Here is a 23,479-nt window from a genome sequence, read left to right as displayed (position 1 = left end):
AATGGAGTGTTATACATTGTGTTGGATATTGTAAGTAATCCAGAGATACATGTATACAAGATGTGCACAGGTTATATACAAATCTTACACCTATTTTATTGAAGTTGTTTTGTTTTGCTGTGCTGGGGATAGAACTAAAGACCTGTGCATGCTAGCAAGCACTCTTCCACAGAGCTACACACTAGTCCCAATTTTGTTTTAGACACGGCCCTGCTATGTTACATAAATTGGTCTTGAGCTCCTGGGCCCAAGTGGTCCTCCCACCTCAGCTTCTTGAGTAGCTAGCCTACAGGCACACAAACCACTATGCAATTTGATGTAAGAGGGTTGAACATGAGAGAATTTTGGCATCTGCCAGGGGTCCTGGGACCAATTCTATAGAGATCAAGGAACATGTAACTGCATCTAAGGTGTACTTGATATATACATATGCTTTGTCCTGAAAAATGGTAATTATTTTTCAGCAGAGTCTCCTGTATTCTAGGCTTGCCCTGGACTCCTCAGTATGAGCCAAGGGTGGCCTGTACTTCTTATCCTTCTGCTTCTGCCTCCCAAATGCTAGGATAACAGGTGTTAGCGACCACAAACGGTGTATGCAGTGCTGGAGACAGAGCCCTGAACTTCGTGCATGCTAGGCAAGCTCCCCCTGAGTCATATTCCCAGCTCCCCAAATTAGGTGTGTTTGAACAGTCTTAGAGAAGGTATTATTTCTCCTATGGCAGCCCCCCTCCCCTAATGGAAACATTTGTTTTAAGATGGAGATTGAACCTAGAGTCCTGTGCATACTGAGCAAGTGGTGTACCACCGAGCCGATACCCTGAAATGCTTCCCCAACCCAGTTTTGAAACAGCACTTGTGGGAATAGCCAGGTTTGGAGATTCCTAAGTCTTACCATGTAGGGATAACTAGAGGCTTTGGGAAGAGAACAGATTTCTTGTTTGTTTGTTTGTTTGTTTGTTTTTGTTTTTTGAGATAGGGTTTCTTTGTGTAGGCATAGCGATCCTGGACTCGCTTTGTGACCAGGCTGGCCTCTAACTCAGAGATCTGCCTGGCTCTGCCTCCCTAGTGCTAGGATTAAAGGCCCGCACCTCCACCTGACAAGAACAGGGTTTTTTTTTTTTTAATGGAAATAAAGTACTAGCCACAGCCCCCTCTTCAGAATGTCCCTTCTTTACTTTCTCATATTTAAACAAGACAAAAGGAGACCGTTTGCTCTGATATTCACTTCCTCTCTCACCTCTCTCTAATTCATCTCAGTTTTATTGTGTTCTATCAAAATCCAGTCTTCTAGAAATGACCCACTTTACTAACTGCTCAATTGCCACTGGCTTACACGACTAAGGTAAGACAGGTTTCTTTGGTCACTCTGTGGAATTCACAGTTTGCTTCTCTTGGTGGCCCTGTGACACCTGCCTGGGAAATGGCTGGAAGGACCTCCATCATTCTGCAGCTGTCATGCAGCCACAGGAGTTGGCAACTGTACCCTTAGCCTGAGCTAAGGGGATGGCTCAGCTGGCCTCCTCTGCTGCAGGCCACAGGAATATATCCTAAGAACTCAGCTGGTTATGGTAAAGTCACCACCTGAAGGGATCAAGGAATTCCTTCAGAGAAAGCCAAATTCCAAGGAGCTTTTGGTGTTATTTGGCTTGTTATATATCAGCTGTCTTCTGTTATGAAAATCATATGTGCCTTCATAGTTTTCCCCATTGATTTTTCCCTAAGAAGGGCTAATAGTGTGTGGACTGATCATTGTCTGGACATACACATTCAAGGTATTTGGAGAACAGCCTCAGGAAAGGCTTCCTCTGGAATCAGATATCTCCCTTGGCCACTTTCAAGGACTAGCAGTAATAACAGTCCACATGCAAGTCTCCTGATTTAAGGTAAATTCCATAAGGAGACACTTCCTGGGTCAGGTGGACATTAAGTAATAGCTTTACACAATTTAGCTCGGACCCTCCTTTCTTACAGACTTGCTAACTTTATAGACCTCTAACTCCTTACCTAACCACTTCTAGGACTATTTAGATAACCTTCTGCGCTGACAGCTATGCTCAGCCAGAACCCCAGTTCAAGCCTCCCTGTAATTATCATCATTGGCAGCATCCGGCCAGGTCCATCCCCAGATGGAGGAAAGTACCTTATCAGAGATACCTCCGTACTTTCTAAGAACAGACTTAAGCATACAGACTACCTGTTTGAGAAGGCCTGGCGGATGTGCCAATTAAGCTTAACTTCCTCCTTTCCCAAATCTTACCTCTAGTTCCAGATCTCCCTTTAACTATCACCAGAGGCATCTAGCTGTACACAGGTTGCCTAGCAACCGAGCACACCTTCCCCCACCCCGCAGAAAAACAGCAGATAGCTTGAACAGATAGGAGCCACAGGAAAAAAGAAGGCAGTTGTATTTTCTCCCACTGACCTAGCAACTTATAGATTAACATTTTCTACCAATCATGTTTAAGATTATAGTTGAGAACTTAAGATTATAGTTGAGAACTTAAGATCCCTCTTCTTAGATATTACCTGAATTTAGCCTTTAGTTAATTCATTAGTCACTTCCCTTTTGGGTTGCAAATGATAATTAACAATTACTGCCCCTCTATGTGATTCTTATCACCCCTCCGTTTGACCCTAGAAGCCTGGTGGTCACTGCCTGAGGAAAATTCTTACCTGCCTTTATGACCCCATAGAATTCAAGCCTGGTGACCTTGCTCAACCAGGGGATTGCTATTGCTTGGATTTATAACTGGATTCCTGGGAAACTTAAGAGAGATGTGGAGGACAGAGAGACAGAGAATGGAGAGGGATAAGAAAGATTCTGACCAGAGAGAACATGTGGACGAGATGGAAGATGAAGAAGAGTCAGATGGGGAAGTACTAGCTGGGTAAGAACGAGATGAAAAGGACCTAGATGAGGCAGAATTAAGATGAGAGAATTAAGATAGAACTTAGAGGGAGCAGTAGATGAATATAGAGAGAAATCAGGCAGGAAAGGAGCGAGGCACGAGAACAGAACTGAAGCTGTGTAAATAGGATGTTATCCCAGAGAATTAAAGTGAATGGACTAAAGAGCTCGGTGTGCTGAGATTCTATTTCCCAAAAATAGTCCTCGCCGTTAGTAGTTCCCTCTCCTGAGCCCCTGGGATGTATAATATTAAGGCTGGTCCCTCGAATATTATACAAGACTCCTCCAAGCTCTGCTTCCTTTTACGCCCAGACTGCTGTGGTTTTACAGCAGTAACATTTCAGAGTGAGGCGTGTATGAAGGTTCAGGTGGAATTAGTACTGGGAAAAAATAACCTTTTCTGGTTTGTTTTGCTTTGTTTCTTGTTTCACTGGAGTTTGAAAGATCAGTTAACTTTTTAAAATTTTATGCATATGGGTGTTTCGTCTGCATGTGTGTCTGTGCACAATATGCTAGCAGTGCCTGGGACAGCCACAAGAGGGCTCAGATCCCCTGGAATTGGAGTTACAACAGTTGTTGGCAACCATGTGGGTGCTAGGAATTGAACTCAGGTCTTCTGGAGGAGTAGTCAGTGCTCTTAATCTATGAGCCCTTGAAAGACAGCTTTTTAAGAGCTAGATAATATGCTGATTTATCTGGAAGTTTCCTCTGGAACCCAGGCTGAGGGTTAGTAAGGGCAGGCCATGCTCCATACATCTCCTTGCCCAAAATGTTGCAGTCACAAAATACCTGACAAGGAAGGAAGAGTTTACCCTGACTCACAGTTTAGGGGTACAGTCCATCACTGCAGGGAAGCCGTGGCAGCAAGAGCCTGAGGCTGCCAGTCACACTGTGTCCACAGACAGGAAGCAGAGAGCACTGAGTGTTAGTGCTCAGCTCACTTTCCCCTATTCAGACCAGCCTTATCAGGGTGTGTCTTCCACCTTGGTTAACTCAGTCTAGAAACTTGTCATGAGCTTGCCCAGAGGGTGATATAGATCCACTGAAATGTCATACTGTACCATAGAAATAGCATCTATGTGTTGATTAAAACTAGAGTATTTGCAACATTAAAATGACCTAGGACCATTTTGCTATGTATATTTGCTAACATCAAATCTTGTGGTTATAAAAAGGTTAGGAACTCTTGCAAATGAATTCTAGGTTTATTCCTGAATCTCCCCGGTGGCTCATATCCCAGAGGAGATTTGAAGAGGCAGAACAGATCATCCAGAAAGCTGCAAAGATGAACAGCATCGTGGCACCAGCAGTGATATTCGATCCTGTGGAGGTGAGTGAGCAGGTGTGTGCAGATGCCTCCTTTTGAGATCGACTCTGCAGCCTTTCTTTTAGGGAAATTTAATGTAACTTGCCATTTGTTAAGTGCCCACAGTGCACCAGGCACTGCACTAGGCATCAGGGATGTAATCATGATTACATTATCAAATAAAATCCCTCTTGGGAGGTATGGTGCTGCACATCTGTTGTCCAGCCTTTTCAGGAGGTGGAGGCCTGAGACTGAAGTCCAGGCACTTAGGGCCAGCTTGAGTAACATAGTAAGATGTCATCTCTCTTTCTGAAAAATATACCCAAAGGATTATTTATAAATTAAAAACAATGTTAGGCATTTGTGATGTTTTGTTTTTGGCTTTTTTGGTTTTTCAAGACAGGGTTTCTCTGTGTGGTCCTGGCTGTCCTGGAATCTCGCTCTGTACACCAGGCTGGCCTCTGAACTCACAGAGATCCGCCTGCCTCTGCCTCCTGAGTGCTGGGATTAAAGGCGTGCGCCACCACTGCCTAGCTTGTGATTTGTTGCTGTTGTTGTTGTTTGTTGTTTGTTTTGTTGTTTTAACTGTCTTTCAATTCATAAGCCCAGTTGCTGATTGGCAGTTTTATTTCATCAGTACGTAATTTGTGTGATTCTTTGTGAATTCTGGATATTAGCCCCTTGTCTGCACTGTAGCTGGCAAAGAATGTCTCCCATTCTATGAGGCATTTGCTCTGTGATCATTTCCTTTGCTGTGTGGAAACTTTTAATTGCAAGTCATTCTATCTGCTGGTATTTGGGGATTGTCCTGCGCTGGGAAGGCTCTGTTCAGAAATGTCTTCCTTACCCCAATGTCTTGAAGAGTATTTTCTTCTAGAAGTTTAGCATTTCCAGTTTTAAATTAAGACCTTTTATCCATTTTGAGTTGATTTTGGACAGATGAGAGATAGGACTCTAATTTCATTCTTTGCAGGTAACAATCCAGTTTGCCAGCATCATTGGTTGAATGGGCTATCCTTTTGCAAGTTTCCAACTTGGTGTTGGCATTTGCACCTAACCATTGCAAAGTTACATGCTGATGATATTTATAACGTAGTTTTTGATTCTTTGGGAACTTCACATCATGCACCAGAGTTCCATTCATCTTCCAGTCCTTCCATGTCTGCCCTTCACCACTATATCCTTCTCCCAATAGAAGAAAAACAGATCCACATCACTCCTCCATCTTTCCCACCTCTCTATCACATAAATCCTTTAGTGTGGTGGAATTGGGAGCTGTGATGTGTCACACAGTGTACCCTTTTGCTCAAATAGCTTTTCCTGCAAATGTTCATTGCAATGAGCTATTGGTCTGGTTCAAGGCCTCTGGCTTCTTCTGGTACATCATCAGTACTGGACCCTCACTGACACTCCTCTTGGATGTCCTGTTATTGCCCTGAGTCACGGAGATCCTACAGCTCTGGTTCTGCAGGATCAGTTCCTTCACATGCTCCAGCAGCTCATGGATGGGGTAGATGTATGTGGAGGGGGAGGGGGGAACTCAAAGCCCTGGATGTGGGCCTGGGTGGTAGCTGAGTTGGTCAGTCTGGGCCTCCACAGGGATGCCCCCTCAAGGCAAGGGGGAGAGCTACCTCTCCCACACTCACCATAGGGGCCAGTTCTCCTGCTGAGGAGCAGGCCCAGTTCTCCTGTGCCCAGGTTACTGGGGGTAGCTCTCCCATGAGGGTGGTGCCAGCTCTCCCACTGGGGTGGCTGGTGAGGGTTAGGGCCAGTTCTCACAGAGCCATCAAGGAGCAGGGCTGGCTCGGCACAGCTCTCAGACCTCAACATGGCCCCAGGTGGCAGACCAGACCTCAGGCATCTGCATGGCCATGGCCCTCAGCCACAGCTCAGGCCTGGACAACACCATGGCCTGGATGGCAGTGCAAGCCACCCAGATCAGTATGGTCCCAGTGGCAGCATAGCCCTCGGATATCAACATGGCCTCAGTGGTGGCCCAGACCACAGACATCCATATGGTCCTTGGTGGTAACACTGGTCATGGCCATCAACACAGAATCCAGCTGCAGTTGGACCACAGACCCAGACATGGTCCTCAGCTGCAGCCCGGGCCAGAGGTCACCATGGCCTCAGGTGGCAGCACAGGCCCCTCTGGTCAGTATGGCCTCAGCAGCAGCATTGCCCTTGGGTATGAACATGGTCTCAAATGGTGGCCCAGACCATAGACTTCCACGAACCCTGGCCTTCAATGGTAATACCAGCTACAGATGTCAACACTGGCCATGGTGGCAGCAAGGCCATGGACCAGACATGTCACTCAGTGGCAGCCTGGACATCACATGGCCTCAGGTGGCCACACAGGCCACTCACACCAGCCTTTTCTTCACTGCCTTCCCATCTTCAGTTTCCCCTCTCTTCACAGCACATGGACCATTCTGTAAGATGAACTGCTAAATGGTCTTATCAATAAAAAACCCAGAGCCAGATATTGGGATGAAAACTGAAAGATCAGAGAAATAGAACGAGCCACAGCCAACCTTGCCAACTCCTCAGCTGATCCTGTTTCCATGAATCCTCAGACTGAAAGCCTCTGAGTTCTTACCCAAATGAATCTCAGCTGAACTGCTGCTAAAAAGCCTCTAGTTCCTGGTCCTCACACCTTATATATCTTTCTGCTTCCTGCCGTCACTTCCTGGGATTAAAGGCGAGTATGCTTCCCAAACAAAGGCATGAGATCTCAAGTCCTGAGATTAAAGGTGTGTGCCACCACACCTGGCTCTGTTCCCAGTGTGGCCTTGAACTCACAGAGATCCAGACGGATCTCTGCCTCCTGAGTGCTAGGATTAAAGGTATATGCCACCATTGTCTGGCCTCTATGTCTAATCTAGTGGCTGGCTCTGTCCTCTGATCCCCAGATAAGTTTATTAGGGTACCCAATATATTGGGGTGCACAAACAATATACCACCACACCATTCTGCTTATCTTTCTCTCCGATTTCTCCACCATTTGCTCAAGGTAGTGACACTCACTGCATGGCACCCAAGGCAGGCCTCTTATATTGATGACTTTTAAAACACTTGCCATACCTGGAAAAAGTGCATCTGAGGGCTGGTCAACCCTCAGTCCCCACTGTATCCTGGATTACACTTAAAGCCTGAGAGTGGAGCAGTGCACGTCTTCAGCTGGTGTGTCTGGCATGCCCAAGGCCTCAAATACCCGAGAGCACAGGCTCAAGGCTCCATTCCTGAAGGCAGGTGGCCATGAGGAAAAGCTGATATATCATGGGGTTTACTCACATTGTGATAGTGAGGACTTTGGGGGTATCATATTGTGCTGGCTCCTAGAAACAAGAAAACGGAGACACAGCCCCCACACTAAAAAGATCAGAGACTGTACTGAAGGAGGTAAAGAATTGATGCAAAGGGAAATGATGACAGAGGAGAGATGCTAAGAACCCCAAGGAACAGACAGACACTACTTGGTAGCATACACAGGAAGACAGCAGGGAAGCCAAGGCCTGAAGAGGCAGGTTCACACTGGGAGGACAGTGAGACTAACACAGGCGAGTGGAGAGGTTAGGGTACTCTGGCCAGGATGAGGGAGAGAGCCCTCAAGACACCTGAGGAAGACTCTGCATCAGTGGTTGGCATGCCGTGTGGTAGGGCTTGTACGACTGGCTCGACCAGCAAGCAGGACTCTGTGGGGAATGGTGGACCTGTCAGTGATACACCCCCAGGATTTCAACCATCCCTGGCTATCAGGACTCTTTCCAGAAGCAGCTACCTAGGTCGCAGCTGGAATCTTCATTCCAGTGGCCATGAACCCAAGCTCTCAGCGGGCTGCCTGGACAAAGCATCTTTAATCCTTTGCTGTCTGAATTCAAAAGTTCATCCCAGTCCTAGTAAACTTAACTGGATACAAGAAGGACATTGGTCATAAATAATGCTTCTGCCTTTCAAGGCTATGTGTGTATTCGTATTTATCAGATAGAAAGCTTCATTCCTATATTCAAGAAATGTAGTGTGACACTATGGTTATGAAGATAATATCCACACAGAGGGAAGCATCATAAAATTGACATGAGCGAAAAGGAACAAAGTCCAGAACCATAAACCCCTGATGGGACCTTTTTTCTGCCTGTTGCGATGTGCATCTCTCTTGAACTGGACACACCCACTAAGGGAAATGGAGCCCTTGATTTCCTAGCTCGGCCATCTCCCCTGCTCACCACCCACTCAGACCCTGTGTAGGAGGATCTGCACCAGCCGATGCAGCCTATTCAGAATGCCAGTGAAGAGACTACGGGGTACAAGGAAGTCTGTCTGACTCAGGTGATGCGCATGTTAGTCACTGCTAGAATGTCTAGCTATGTATGAGCTTTGCTTTTCAGAAAAGGAAATGGAAGCACAGAGAAATGACTTACCAGAGATCACACTGCTACTGAGCTATGATTTTCCTGGGTTTCTCCGGGATCAAGTGCATGCTCTAATGAATGGCAATTTTCAGTTTATGTCAGGGGCTCTGATGTTAACTTGGACAGGAAGCCATATAGAGTCACATTATCTTGAATAGTAACTTTAATCATCCCTGGCTTTGGAAGAAGCCCCTTCAACCTTCTCATGTACCTTATCCAGAGACATTTGGGTGGCTCTCCCCAGACCAGGGAAAATCACTGGATCCAAGAATATACTTGTCCTGATGTTTCTGCACCTTGTTGCTAATCATAGTCACCTATGAAGCTTTAAGTGAACAGGCTCCCAGGTCTCCAGTCCCAATGTAAGATTCAGAGAAAGCTCACCTGAGGGGACCTGGCCATCTGCATTTCAACAGAGGCCCTATGGAAGTGGGATGTGTTGATTCAACCTGGCCCTTAGGTCCTGTGTTGTATGTGGAATCCCTAAAGCCCTGCATGGAGCCTTCCAATTCCCATTTTCATGAAAAGGGGGTAATCATCATAGCTGAGAGCTATGCAAATGCATGTCTAATTACCTGGAAGAAAGAGGCTGACACCTAAGGACAACCTGCCACAAAGGGCCATCTTACTTCCTCACAACTGAAATGCTTCCTCAGTCTCTAACAGCACACATGCCATATGGTCACAAGACCATACCCCCAGGAGATCCCCTGCCTCACAGCCATACATCTTTTTCAGCCTCAACTCTAGTCAGCTTGGCTATCTAAATTCATAGCTCACATGGTAAATGGGTACCAGTGAATGAGAAGTGAGGAAATGAAGACTGGCATTGGGAACGAGAGAATCGCCATTAACGGCAGATGGATAGCCTCCTTCTTCAATGGGGAAGTGATAACAATAATAGTTAAGATGTAGTGGGCATTTATGATGCTGGGTTTTAGATATTATTTAATTTCTTCAACCCCCAATTACATCTTACAAGAGAAGTAAACTGAGGCTCTGAGAAGATAAACAGTTTGCCCAGGGCCTTAGCTACCCTGAGTCTGGTCTGTTTTAAGACACGGTCTCATGTAGCTCAGGCTAGCCCTGAACTCCCTATGTAGCCAAGGCTGGTCTTGAACTCCCAGTCCTGGGCTCACAGGCATGTGCCACCAAGCCTGACTCCAGAATCTCCTCTGATGTTAGCAGACAAGGACTGGGAATATAGCTTTGGGGGGGGGGTGCTTGCCTAGCATGCACAAGGCCCGTTACACACACACACACACACACACACACACACACACACACACACACACTGCCCTCTAAGCATTGTGGAGCTTCATGGCTCTGTCAACTCAATAGGCTTTACAGATCCCATCCCAGTGTGGTAAAGGCTACTCACATGTTTAAGTTAAGTGGAGGAAAAGCAGGTCAGCACTTATCAATGAGCCTGGTGTCATTTGCTTTGAAGGCTTCTATCTAAAACGGGCTACATTAAAGATTTTAAAGCATTAGAAACTCAGGAAACAATATGGAAGACAGGGCAGAAGGAGCAAGAGCCAGATGAGGAGGAGAAGTTATGTGAAATGCTAGCTTGTGGACAGGACACAGCCATTGCACTAAGGAACCCACAGCAGCTGAGGTTACCTGCAAGACCCAGGCCTTCAACATCCCAGCATGGGAGTGGGAGATCCTACCAACCCTTGCTCCTAGCTGAGGAGCTATTGGAAGGTCATGGCTGCTGGCGGGGAAGACGGAGTCATTTTCTTCATGGGTGTAACCAGATGTGAAAGGAGGAGACGCTGGGAAGAAGAAAGATTCCAGAGGGAGCAGGGGGGTTGGGGGAAATACGATCAAAATCCATTAGAGGCATGCATGAAATTATCCAAGCCTGAATTTAGAATTATGTTTTAAATAAAGAGTTAGAATGAGTACCATATTTGGAGATGTCCTTGCTGCCCTCCATTTCTGGATCTGAAGGCATAGCAGAGGTTCTATAAGAGTTGTGTGAATGGGCTAGGGTGTAGTTCAGTGAGTAGAGAGCTCACCTGGCACACACACAAAGCTTCAGTCCCCAGCATCAAACCTGGCATGGTAACACACACCAGTAATCCCAGCACTGTGGAGGTGGAGGAAAGAAGATCCAAAGTTCAAGACCATGGTCATCTGCGTAGTGAGTTAAAAGCCAGCCTGGGATACTTGAGACCCTGTCCTAAAATAATAGTAACAGTAATAATGATAATGATAATAATTTTAAATTAAATTAATAAAAATGAGGTGTATGCCCAAGTTTTTCTCATAGGTACTTCCTGCCTACCTCTTTGTCTTATGGTTTATTTATGTTACTTTAGCTACAGGAGCTAAATTCCTTGAAGCAGCCAAAAGCCTTCATTCTGGACCTGTTCAAGACTCGGAACATTGCTACAATAACAGTGATGTCTGTGATGCTGTGGTAAGCAATGAGTGCTCTGGGAATACAGGTGTGTGACAACCAAATATGCAACTGATTTTCTTTAGTTTGAAGGAATGTGATAAAACCTAGGCTTCCCCTGCAGCAAAATGAGAATTGTGAAATTCTAAGGTCTTTAGACATGTCACACTGATTGATTGGACCGAATACTGGGACAGGTATAGGTAACAACAAGTCTGCTGTATGGGAACTCCACCATGGAAAGTGATGGGCTTGAGGCTGCAGATGCCCCTGGGGACCAAAGCAGAAGTGTTAAGTCTCCACCTGCTTTCTGGAACTAAGCAGTAAAGTTAGTGTAACCTGCCTCTCCAGTAGCACACTAACACGTGACTTTAAGGCACAGAAGTAATGACCTGACTTTATTAACTAGATTTAGTAACAAATCTTCAAAGAAATAAGGAAAAATAATAACAACCTATCTGCCCCAGAGATAGCAACACACACACACACACACACACACACACACACACACACACACACACACACAGCTGAGTACCAGAACTGGCAAGCTCTCTATTTTAGAACCATTCTGTTTCAAAATTAGAAAAAAATGTCATTATGAAATATCCTAGACCATGGCCTCTGTGAGCTGCCTTCATTCTTAGCTATCTGCACACATCACTCATGCAATGTATCCAGCTGATAGCACCAGGGAGCCAATAATCACCAAGACCTAGCCCCATCCAAGCTGCTCTTACACCACAAGTGAGTGTCACTGAATACCTGCACAGTAAAGTTCACTGTTTCATATTGCTTCGGATTAGTCCTATGTCCCCACCTGCTCTAACAGATAGAGACCCAAACATGTTCCTGGAAGTCTTCTTTAGAGATGTGTGCTCTCCAGTCATGCTCAGATGTCCTAGCAGGAGCATCTGCACTGTTGACTAGTGGTTTATTCAGAATGGCACTGTTCTACAACACTTTCTGCAGACACAGAAATATTTGGGATCTGTGTTGTCCATCATAGTAGTCACCAGACTCATGTGACTACTAGGCACATAAAGTGTCATTTCAACTGAGAAATTTATAATCTCACTTTAGTCTATTTCCATTCAAATAGTCCCACATGACTAGCACTTGCTTAGAGGACACAGGACCAACTCATGACCATCACAAAAGTTTAGAGAGCCATGGGTCATATTTTTGTGATTATATCATTTGTCTTTCAGGATGCTAACCTCAGTGGGTTACTTTGCTCTGTCTCTCAATGTTCCTAATTTACATGGAGATATCTACCTGAACTGCTTCCTCTCTGGCCTGATTGAAGTTCCAGCTTATTTCACAGCCTGGCTGCTGCTGAGAACCCTGCCTCGGAGATACATTATAGCTGGGGTGCTGTTCTGGGGAGGAGGTGTGCTTCTCTTGGTCCAAGTGGTACCTGAAGGTAAGAAGTTAGCCCAGTCTAACAGCATACCAGAAACCTGGATACATTAATGGTCTAGAGTATCAGTACTGGTGACTAGCCTCTCAGGAGTCACCACTCCCCCATATCACAGCTCTGATATCACCAAATGTTCATCAGTTGGATAGGCAGGTGACACCTGACTGTGATACTTTCTATGTTCCCAACAATTGTCCCATTAGGGCGTGGTGTCCCACCCCTAAAATCTCAGCACTTGGGAGGTAAAGGCAGGAGGACCAGTTCAAAGCCAGCCTCAGTTGCATAGCTAATTTGAGGCCAGCTCAGGCTGCATGAGACACTGTCAAAGTTTTTCCCATAGGTATTTCCTGCCTACCTCAAACAAATACAAACAAAAACATCCAGATAGTGCAAGGAGAATGGTTCAGTGTGTAAAAGCGTTTTCTGCCAAGCCTAAGACCTGACTTCCTTCCATCTTTAGAACCCTCATGGCGGAAGGAGAGAACTGACTCCAGCATCGCTTCCTCTCATTACATACATGTTCTGACACACACTTGCCCACAGAAATAACTAATAAATGTGGGGGTGTTGCAGTAAGACTAAACAATAACAAAAAAACTCCAAAGGCAAACATAACACAGGTATAGCTGGAGATTTCTCCAGTGCCGCCTGGGGCCCCGCAGCCACTCAGACCCAAATAAACATACAGATGCCTATATTAATTAAAACTGTTTGGGCTAATGGCTAAGGCTTCTTGCTAGCTAGATCTTACACTTAAATTAAGCCATAATGTTGATTTATGTTTAGCCACGTGGCTTGGTACCTTTTTTTAGTTCTGTCTTTACATTTTATTTTCTCTATGTCTGGCTGGCGACTCTTGACTCAGCCTTTTTCTCTCTCTTTGTCCCGCCTATACTTCCTGTCTGGCTACTGGCCAATCAACACTTTATTTATTAACCAATCAGAGCAACACATTCATAGCATACAGAGCTATACCCACAGCACAGAGGGGGATAGATTTCCTTTTCCTAGTGTGTCTAACTTTCTACTTTTGTTAAAAAAAAAACAAAACAGGCTGATATATTATTGATACATTGTAATATGCAAAGAACAATGTTCCTTTTTGTCATTAAGTTTTTAACCCCTACAGTACTAAGGTTTAAACCCAGTGTCTTGCACAGCCATGAACTCTACCATGGAGCCATATCCCCAGCCCTTTGTTTATTTTTATATAGGGGCAAGACCTTGAACTCATTACACAGCCTAGGCTAGCCTTGAATTTGTGGTCCTCCTGCTTCAGCCAGTGAAGTATTAATAGCTGAGATTATTAGCGTGCACCAGGAGCTGGGAGGATAGCTCAGTGGTTAAAGTGCATGAGGATCAGAGTTCAGATCCCAGAACCCACATAAATGCTGGGCAGGCATGATGGTTCACCTGTAACTCTAGCCTTGCATGACTACACACATACAAAATCATGTAAACAGCACATACATGTGCACACCACATGAAAAAAAATGGAAAAAGAATTTTTTTAAGCATGTACCACTGAGCCCTACTAGACCTAGATTTCTTAATAATTAAAAACAGAAAAGGAAGGACTGTCCCCTCCCTTTAAAGATAAAGCTTAACTGTATTAACATCTAACAATTCACCATGAAACCGTTGTAGCAAATAAGACAAGTGGACAGAGGTCACAGTATGCTTTAATAATCCAAAATAAGAGTAGCTCGAAGTCCAAGGCCACCCATCACCTTCCATCTTGAACCACCTGGTGATTAGGATATTTGAAGACAGTCTTGTCTAGCAGTACTTTATGAGGGGACCACCACATTGCAGCAAAAAAGGACAATAAAGTAATTGAATTCAGTATTGAGTCTAGAAACACCCTGTCTGAAATAAAGCTCTTTTCCAGATTATAACTTGGTGTCCATCAGCCTGGTGATGCTAGGGAAATTTGGGGTCACCTCTGCCTTCTCCATGCTGTATGTCTTCACTGCAGAGCTCTACCCAACCCTGGTCAGGAACATGGCTGTGGGCATCACCTCCATGGCCTCTCGGGTGGGCAGCATCATCGCTCCCTATTTTGTTTACCTGGGTGAGCTGCATCTTGTTCTATCTTTAAATAAGTGGGTTTTTTAAATCTATGTGCATGTTGCATGTGGGTGTTATGTGTATTGTGTGTATGAACAAGGACCTTCTTTGGCCAGTCCCCTCACAGGAGAAGTTGGTTTGGGTCCTGTGCTGGTCACACTATAGCTGAATCACTTCTCCATACTCTGACTGCTCAGTTTTACAGCTCCGTTGCAGGCACATCTCATCTTAAAGCCCTCGAAGTTTCTTTTCATGACTCTCAGTGACCCCTTGGACATAGTAGTAAGGATCCTCCTGCTATGACTCTGTTAGATTCCCCCCGGCCCCCCCCCCGTCTCTTGATTTAACAAAATATTGTATTTTATGTGTACGACTGTTTAACCTGAATATAAGTGTAGTACTTTTGTACCTGGTGTCCAGGGTGGTCAGAAGAAAGTGTCTGACCTCCTGGAATTGGAGTTATGGAAGGTATGAGCCACCATATGGGTGCTGTGAGTGAAACCTGGACCCTCTTCAAGAGCAACAAGTGGTCTTAACCACTGAACCATCTCTCCAGGCCTGAATTCTTATATGGATAACCTCCTCAGTGTGAGCAGGAAGCAGGCAAAGGGGTGGAAAGAGCAGAGCTTCTAACCAGTGGACACAAGTTAGGATTCCTTGTTCTTGGTGGAACCAGCCTTCAGGAGGGCTGGGAGAGCATCAGCAGACAGACACACAGTGTAAGAATGAGTGGTACTCAGAGGGTGCTGTGGAGTCCTCCACAGTGGTTCAGTGGCTAGGCTCAAATTTTCTTTGTGGTGTGTATGAGTTCTTTATAGTATAGAGAAGTTAGCCTTCTGTATACATTTTATATATGTTTTATAAATATTTTCCTAGGTAATCACTTACAGTTTATGTTTTTCTTTGAGGTTTTTTGTTTTTGTTTTTTCAAGAAAAGGTTTCTCTGTATAGCTTTTGAGCCTGTCCTAAGACTCACTCTGTAGACCAGGCTGGCCTTGAACTCACAGTGATATGCCTGCCTCTGCCTCTTGAATGCCTGGATTAAAGGCATATGCCACCACCGCCATGCCCAAGACAGAAATTTTTAGTTCTTGTCTAATCAAAAATAGCAGTCTTAATTAATATTAAAAGGGACTTTAGTGGGATGTTGTTCAGTGTTCTGAGCCTGATCTTCATTAGGAATTGACTGATATAAACAGACTTCCTTATTTTTCTTGCTCACATGTTGGTTATCTACTGGATCCAACACACACACCAGAGATGAATTCTCAGAAAAGGCACACTCTAAATCCATACGGAGAAAGAAACACATTTTCCTAACTTTAACATACCCTGCACAGCTGCCCTGAGCACAGCTGCCCTGAGCATACTGTGACAGCATACTGTATCGGGTGATGCCACTTCTCACTATACTTCTCAACTCCACTTAAACGATCCAGTGCTGGGCCACTGGCTGATAAGAAGCAGGGTCCTGAAAGAGCCTTAAGCATAAGAAGCTATTCCTGTTAGCAATACAAGGCCACAGAAAAGTCTCAAGAGCAGTGTTTACCTTATTGGCCAAAAAAAACACTACATGCATGGGTGTGCTGTTTTTCCATTCTGTGTGTAGAGGAGCAGCAAGATGGCATCTCTTGTCCTCCTGTCTCAGTAGCTCCATAAAGAGAAGTGGAATAAGGCTGATGTGGGACTCAGTCAGTACAATTCTTGCCTGCTAAGCAAGCACAGAGTCCTGAGTTTGCCCCCCAGCACTCAATCCATGGATGGAGTCACAGAGGTGAGGGCAAGAGAATCACATGTTCAAAATCATCCTCTGCTACACAGCTCAGTCCTCTGACCACCCATCTCACCTTACCTCCACCTAAGGAAGCTTTGATAGTGAAGACATCTATCCAAGGAACATCTGTCATGCACGGTTGGACAATCTTAGAACCTGAGTATGCTAATGTACAACCAGGGGGTAAATAATTGTAGAAATGCAGGCCACGGCATTCCACTGGAACAACCTCTGGTATTTTGCTGACTTTCCTTCTTCTGAAAATGTTTAGCTTAAATCTGCTCTCACAGCCTGTCTGCACCTGAACAAAATGACTCCCAGGAGCAAGCCTGCATCTAGTTGATGTTCTGTGTTTGGTGTTTTGCAGGTGCCTATAACAGACTCCTGCCCTACATTCTCATGGGCAGTCTGACTGTCCTGATTGGAATCGTCACCCTTTTTTTCCCTGAAAGTTTTGGAGGGACTCTACCAGAGACCTTAGAGCAGATGCAGAAAGTGAGAGGGTAAGTGGCAAAAGGATTGGGAGGATAAACATGGGGGAATATCTACCATGCTCTGACAAAGAGGAACATGAGCAGAGATCGGTGGAGGGCACTCAAGACTATTGTTGAGCAGGCTAATTAGAGTGGCATGGCAATACTGTAGGGACAGAAACCAGTGGAGCAGGACAGAGTTCGGGACGAAGCCCAAGAAAATAGAGAATTCAGAATATGACTTCACACAAACAAACAAACCACATATCAACTTAAAATCCATTGAGAACAGCAGGGCATACACCTATAGTCCAAGCTTCAAGGGAGGGTAAGGTTAAGGGCCACATGACTACAGGAGTTCGAGACCAGCCTGAATCTAATAATGAAGCCCCTCAATGTCCTTTCATACATAAATACATGCATGCATACATATGTAAATAAATTAGATATTTTTATTGAATGAAAATTGAGTCCTCCCAAATGCACCAAGATAAACTCTAAAGAAAAAAAAAACATATTTAGGACTAAAAATCCAAAATCATGAATCTACAAGAACAGAACAATTTGTGTAAATGTGAACTGAGCAGAGAGTGAGAGACAAGATCAAGAGTTAAAGGTCATCCTACATAGTGAGACCCTGGCCCCAAGCCAACCAACCAATAAACAAAAACCAGTAACAAAATCAAAGTTGGTGAGCAAGGGGAAAATATGTGAAGCACAAATGTAGACAGAGGCTGAAATCCCAAGTCCTGCAGTCTGTGAGGAAAAGGTTATCCGCAGCAAAGGACAGGAATCGACGGCTCAGAGAAGGAAAGATTTAAGTATGCAGCACACATGAAAAACAAGCCCCTCATCATATGTATAAAGAAATAGAGAGCCAGTGAGGTGGGGCAGAAGGTGAGGGTGCTTACCGCCAAGACTGATTGCCTGTGCTCCCATCCTTGAACCCAGAGTGGAAGGAGAGAATTGATTTCCCTAAGTTATCTCTGTAGTATCTCTCTATCTATCACTGTGATAGAATACCATGATCAAGAACGGCTTATGCAGAAAGGGTTTATTTTGGCTTACACTTCATTAGCATCCATGTAAAAACCAGGCATTACTTCTGAAACCCCAGTACCAGAAAAGCAGTGGCAGGGCTGACCCTGAGACTTGCTGGCCAGCCAATCTGGTCAAATCATTGAGCTTCAGGTTCAGAGGGAAACATTGCCTCAAAAACTAAGGTGAAGACACCCAACATGCATCTACATACACATTGGTGTACCCACACACACATACAGGAACACAAATCAGGGTGTTCCTACAATCTGCCTCAGTTCTGACACTGCAGTCAGCATCAGACCCCACACCTTTCTCAAACTACTGGTGCCAGCCACAGGTCACTCTCACTAATGTCTCACTTGGCTACAAAACCCTGGGGTCCCACAGCTCCAATCTTGGTGTTCAGTCATTTATTAGAAAGGCTCACGGAGCTTAGAGAAACACTTCCCTTGCTGTCACTGTCTTAGGAAGACTACAGACAGGTGTGTGCTGGAAGACCCTGAGTGTGGGGCTCCTGCTCTTGTGGGTTGGGGTGCACTATTATCCTGATAGCAGAAGCGGTCAGTGATTCAGAAGCTCCCCAAAACCCACTGTTTGCAGATTCTCCATCCTGTGGGCTTAACTGGTCATTGATCCTATACCCACCCTGCTTTTCTCTGCAGAGGCTGAAAGAATGAAGCCAAAAAGGTCTGTGCTCTTAAGTCAAAGCTTCTTCCTTCAGGCAGATGGCCCCCACGCTGGGCTAGCTAAGAGCCTCTCAAAGAACCAAAACAACCTATCACCCAGATCACTCAGGAAACCACAAGAGACTTAGGAGCTCTGTGCCAGGAAAAAGAGGCAAAGACAAAACATCCCAAATAACACAGCTTGACAGGTGTAAAGCTCAGTGGCTTGGTGGAGAAATTGAGATTCTGAATTGTAATGGGCTGGCTTCAAATTCCCAACTTATGACATAAAGTTGAGGAAATTATGTTTTCTCAACCCTCGGTCTTCCCACTTACTACATGGGAATATTTCACACAGGTGCCTGGGGGTTCTGTGAGATAAGTGTTAGCCATGGCTGGCCATAATAAAGCTAAGTCTGAATGTGTAGATACTGGTCTGTTACAAATTTGTGCAGGTACCTGGGTTTGATAATTCATCTAATCATTCTAATTCCTCAGTATAATTCTTCAGTATTACCATGAGCTTCCTGCTACCCTCTATCCTTTCTTTGAAGAAACTGAAGACCTTAGATTCTAGGCTTTGTGTTTAATCAAGAAAGTATCTCCAAATCATAAAACATGAGGACTGCACCTGCCAGCTTCTTTAATTAGAGTTCTGATGTTTTTCATTGGTCAAATGGGGAAATGTTTTCTGGTGTCAGTCTGGTGTTTTAAGAAGAAGAGTCCTAACTGTTTCATTTTCTTCAGCCATTATTTTATTTTCAGGTTCCGATGTGGGAAAAAATCAACAACCTCAATGGACAGAGAAGAAAACCCCAAGGTTCTAATCACTGCATTCTAATAAGGTTCCTCGGCACCTGCCAAACTGGAAAATAGATGTGTAAGATGAGTTTGGTGTGATGGAACACATCTGTGATCCCAGCACTGTAGGGGGGAGCCAGGAGAATCAGGAATTCAAGGTCAGCCTTGGCTATATCAGGAGTACAAGACCAGCCTGGACTACAAGCAATCCTGTCTTAAGAAAACAAAATTAAAGCCTTTCCTGCTGAAAGGGACTAACAGAAACAATGAACATTAAGCTGGACTTGTGGAGAAATACATGTTGTCTCCTAAACTCTCAGCCACTCTTCAGATAATCTTCCTGTTTTTTAAGAACAAACATTTCTAAACTGTCTTGACCACTAACCAGTCAAAGAAAGAGGTTTGTAAGATTTTTCTTGAAAATGTGTTAGTTAAGGATTGGCAAAATCCATATTAAGATTAACACACATTTCCAAAATGCTATCCAAATAAAATTGACTGTATTATCATAACTATTAGATGGTAACAGTGCATGCGCATGTGCGCAGACCTGTGTGTGTGTGTGTGTGTGTGTGTGTGTGTGTGTGTGTGTGTAAGGGTAGAGAAGATCCAGCACATTCAAAATGAGAATAGTTTTTGAATTGAACTCACATGGTGCTGTAGGCAAGTGATTATTTGGACTGCAGGTCCTGAGTCTTTGGTGTGTAATTGCCACCCTGTGCTAAAGAGTCTGAGAGTCACGTCAACCGATGTCCAGTTCACCCACTGATGGTCTGCAGACTCTGCTCAACACTGTGTCTTCATGCTGTGTCACCCGATTATAACACCAACGCAGACAAAGAAGTCTTTCCAGATCTGAGAAGATGGCTCAGTTAGCAAAGTGATGACGGAGCAGAATATGACACCCAAACCTAAGAAGGCTGATACAGCCTTTATAAAATAAAACCATGACGAGTTTTTTTAAGGGAAAACTAGCATACATAGGCCCTGGGTTAAATCCCCAGAACCAAACCCCCCCCCCAAAAAAAAAAACAAAAAACAAAATCCACAGGAGAAAGCAACAAAAAACACTGAAATGCATTTTCATAAAATAGGAACATCACTGGGCAGTGGTGGCACAGCCGGGCGGTGGTGGCGCACGGCTTTCATCCCAGCACTCGGGAGGCAGAGCCAGGTGGATCTCTGTGAGTTCAAGGCCAGTGTGGTCTAGACAGTGAGTTCCTAGACAGCTAGAACTGTTACACAGAGAAACCCTGTCAAGAAAAATTTTAAAAAATTAAAAAAAATTGGAGGATTTCCTCCTAAAAAATAAACATTTAAAAAATTTAAAAAACTTAAAAAACCTAAAGGAGCAAGAGCTACAGTGAAGATTCAAATGAAGTAGAATTGATGTGGTGGCACAAACTTTTAATCTCAGCACTCGGGAGGCAGAGCCAGGCGGACCTCTGTGAGTTCGAGGCCAGCCTGGGCTACAAAGTGAGTTCCAGGAAAGGCGCAAAGCTACACAGAAAAACTCTGTCTCAAAAAACCAAAAAGAAGGAGGAGGAGGAGGAGGAGGAGGAGGAGGAGGAGGAGGAGGAGGAAAGAAAAAGTCTCGTCAATACCCAGTACCAGAAAAAATAAAATAGGAACATCTTGTAATGTTCAAATTATTAGTAACAACCCAAAATTTTAAAGGCCTTAAAATAATACCATCCAAAAAGGTAGGCACTAACAAGAAGTAGCTGCTAAGTATTTAAATGTGCACTTCACTAGATTCAACTGAAATGTCCTGTAAAACACACACTGAAGGCCTGAGACTTAGTGTGAGAAATAGGGATTAATGATTTTTTAATAAAAATCAAACGCATTTCAATACTTTCCATGCCAATTTTATGATGAAATGATAACATTCCAGATATACGGGGTTAAATATATTATTACAATTTATTTCATAGTTTTTAAAGGATAGTTTTTCTTACAGTGTTGGGACAAACTCAGGGCCTGGCACATGGCAGGCAAGCACTATCCCACTGAGCCACACCCCAGCTCTAAAAGTTTTTTGTTTTTTTTTGTTTTTTTTTTTTTGGTTTTTCAAGACAGGGTTTCTCTGTGCAGCTTTGAGCCTTTCCTGGATCTCGATCCGTAGACCAGGCTGGCCTCGAACTTACAAAGATCCGCCTGCCTCTGCCTCCCAAGTGCTGGGATTAAAGGCGTGTGCCACCACCGCCCGGCTCTCTAAAAGCTTTTAATATGCAGCACTGCCAGGTAGAACCCAGGACACCCACTTACAACTCAATTTCACATATCCCTGCAGGGGACATAATTATAATTAAAATTCTTCCTTCTTTATCTAAAGTTTCAGTTTAACCAGGTATACTTCTCATTTACTGAATCAGGAAATTTTATTCATATGGTTAATTTTAATTGTGATGGTCAATGCTGTCAGCCTTAAGGCATCTAGAATCATCTTAGAGAGAAGCCTCTAGGCATCTCTGTGAGGGAGTTTCTAGATTGGGTTAGTTGAAACGGGAAGACTAACCTTAACAGTGGGCAGCATCAGTTCCATGGCCTGGGGTCCAGGACTAAATGAAAAGGAGAAGGCAAGCTGAGCACCGGTAGTTATCACTCCTGGCTTCCTGGCTGAGGACAGATGACAAGCAGCCTCATCCTCCTGCTACCAAGCCTTCCCAGAGTGACTGACTACCCCAACCAGGAGTCCAAACAAACCTTTCTCCCCTAAGATGCTCTCATCTCTGCAACAAGAAATGTTACTAATACAATAGCTACCAAAACAATTTTAATTATAATGTACACTGCTGTGCACACCTGATGTCCCTGCTACTTGAAGTAACGAGACAGGTGGTCATTTGGGGCCAAAACTGCAGAAAAGGCCAGGGCAAGATATCAGGATCCATTTCAAAAAATAAATATAAATAAAATTATACATTTAACTTCTTCATTTGAGAATACTACTTTAGAATCACACACTTGCTATTTTTATACTTCATCTTTTTTTAATTTTACAATATATTATTTGCACAAAATAATGGGTTTCATTGTGAGGTTGTGTGTTTGTTTTGAGACTGGGTTTCATTGTGTATCCCTGGCTAGCCTGGAACTATGTAGACCAGGCTGGTCTCAAATTCACAGAGATCCACCTGCCTCTGTCTTCCTAGCAATGGGATTAAAGACCTCTGCCACCAAGCCTGGCAGGCTTTTTTCTTTGTTTGATATTTTTACCAGTCAGCTCCTGAGTTAACTGTAAAAATAACTAATTTGAGGGTTTAATCCTAGACTTAGATCCTTAAAGTCTGAAACTAAATTTTTACATTTGCTTAAATCAATTTGATGAAAAGATAGAATGATTTCTTAAGAACATAAAGCTCAGAACGGAGTCTGAAAATTAGAATTCACTGTTTCCAGCCTCATGATCTCAGTCTCAAAAGCTGTCTCGATTATTTTTTTTAATAACTATTACAATTTTATTTTATGTGAATGGACATTTTGCCTGCATGTAGGTCTGTGCGCACCACGTGTGGGCCTGGTGCCCAGTAGGCCAGAAAAGGGCTTTAGTTCCCCTGGAAGTGGAGTTACAGAAGGTGGTAAGTCACGGTTGTGTGCTGGGAATCAAACTCAGGTCCTCTGACAGAGCAGGCTTTCAGCGGGATACAATCCCTTTCTGACACAACAAAAACTTGAGAGAGTAGGCTCTTTAATACTTAAATTCTAAGCCTTCCCGCAGTGAACATCCGACTTGGGCACGACTTCCCTAAAAGAGCCCGGCTAGGGGGTGTGGCCTGGGAAGACCCGCCCCCTTCCCCAGCTGCCCCTGCTTCCTCAGGGCCGGAGTTAGAGGCCCCGCCCCCAGCCAAGCGCCTACTCTGGAAGATTCCTCACCTCAGGGCCGTGCTCCACGGACAGCAGGGTCAGTGGTCAAGGGGCTCCGAGCCCCCCTTACCAGCCGACTAGTTCTGAAGCCAGGCTCCAACCCGCCAACTTCTGCACCGCCCGGGCAGTTCTGAGTCCTGGGCCAGGTCCGCCCAGCACGGGTGGCCTAGGCCAGAGCCTGGCATGGCTTCACGCCCTACGTATTGTTGGCGCTGGCGGGTCTGAGGCGGCGGGAGGAACTCGAGTTTTGCGAAGGTCTGCCCATGCCGTCCTCGCGCCTCTCTTAGGCAGGTGACTGGCGCTCCGCGCGTGCGCAGGTGCACAGG

At 44.7% G+C, this 23,479-nt stretch overlaps 1 protein-coding gene and 1 long non-coding RNA gene across 2 annotated transcripts in view; one reads left to right on the top strand and one right to left on the bottom strand.

Annotated features, from left to right (window-relative positions):
* Nucleotides 1-19,795, top strand: part of Slc22a4 (solute carrier family 22 member 4) — a 54,268-nt gene extending 34,473 nt beyond the window's left edge. The window contains exons 5-10 of the mRNA XM_059270556.1: nucleotides 4,112-4,238; nucleotides 10,960-11,060; nucleotides 12,248-12,462; nucleotides 14,351-14,533; nucleotides 16,671-16,806; nucleotides 19,248-19,795. Coding sequence (XP_059126539.1) covers nucleotides 4,112-4,238; nucleotides 10,960-11,060; nucleotides 12,248-12,462; nucleotides 14,351-14,533; nucleotides 16,671-16,806; nucleotides 19,248-19,323 — 838 coding nt within the window. The 3' untranslated portion in view covers nucleotides 19,324-19,795. The remainder of the gene's footprint in view (nucleotides 1-4,111; nucleotides 4,239-10,959; nucleotides 11,061-12,247; nucleotides 12,463-14,350; nucleotides 14,534-16,670; nucleotides 16,807-19,247) is intronic.
* An 84-nt stretch (nucleotides 19,796-19,879) lies between these two features.
* On the bottom strand, nucleotides 19,880-23,455 carry LOC131916912 (uncharacterized). The gene is made up of 3 exons (XR_009380614.1): nucleotides 23,163-23,455; nucleotides 21,805-21,905; nucleotides 19,880-20,138 (listed from the first exon to the last, which is right to left on the bottom strand). It is a non-coding gene; the product is annotated as an uncharacterized LOC131916912 (long non-coding RNA).
* Between the last annotated feature and the right edge of the window lie 24 nt (nucleotides 23,456-23,479).

This window comes from Peromyscus eremicus, chromosome 8a (genome assembly GCF_949786415.1).
Source record: "Peromyscus eremicus chromosome 8a, PerEre_H2_v1, whole genome shotgun sequence".
Lineage (NCBI taxonomy): Eukaryota > Metazoa > Chordata > Mammalia > Rodentia > Cricetidae > Peromyscus > Peromyscus eremicus.
Note: the sequence above shows the minus strand (reverse complement) of the source record. Positions and strands in the feature narration are given on the sequence as shown.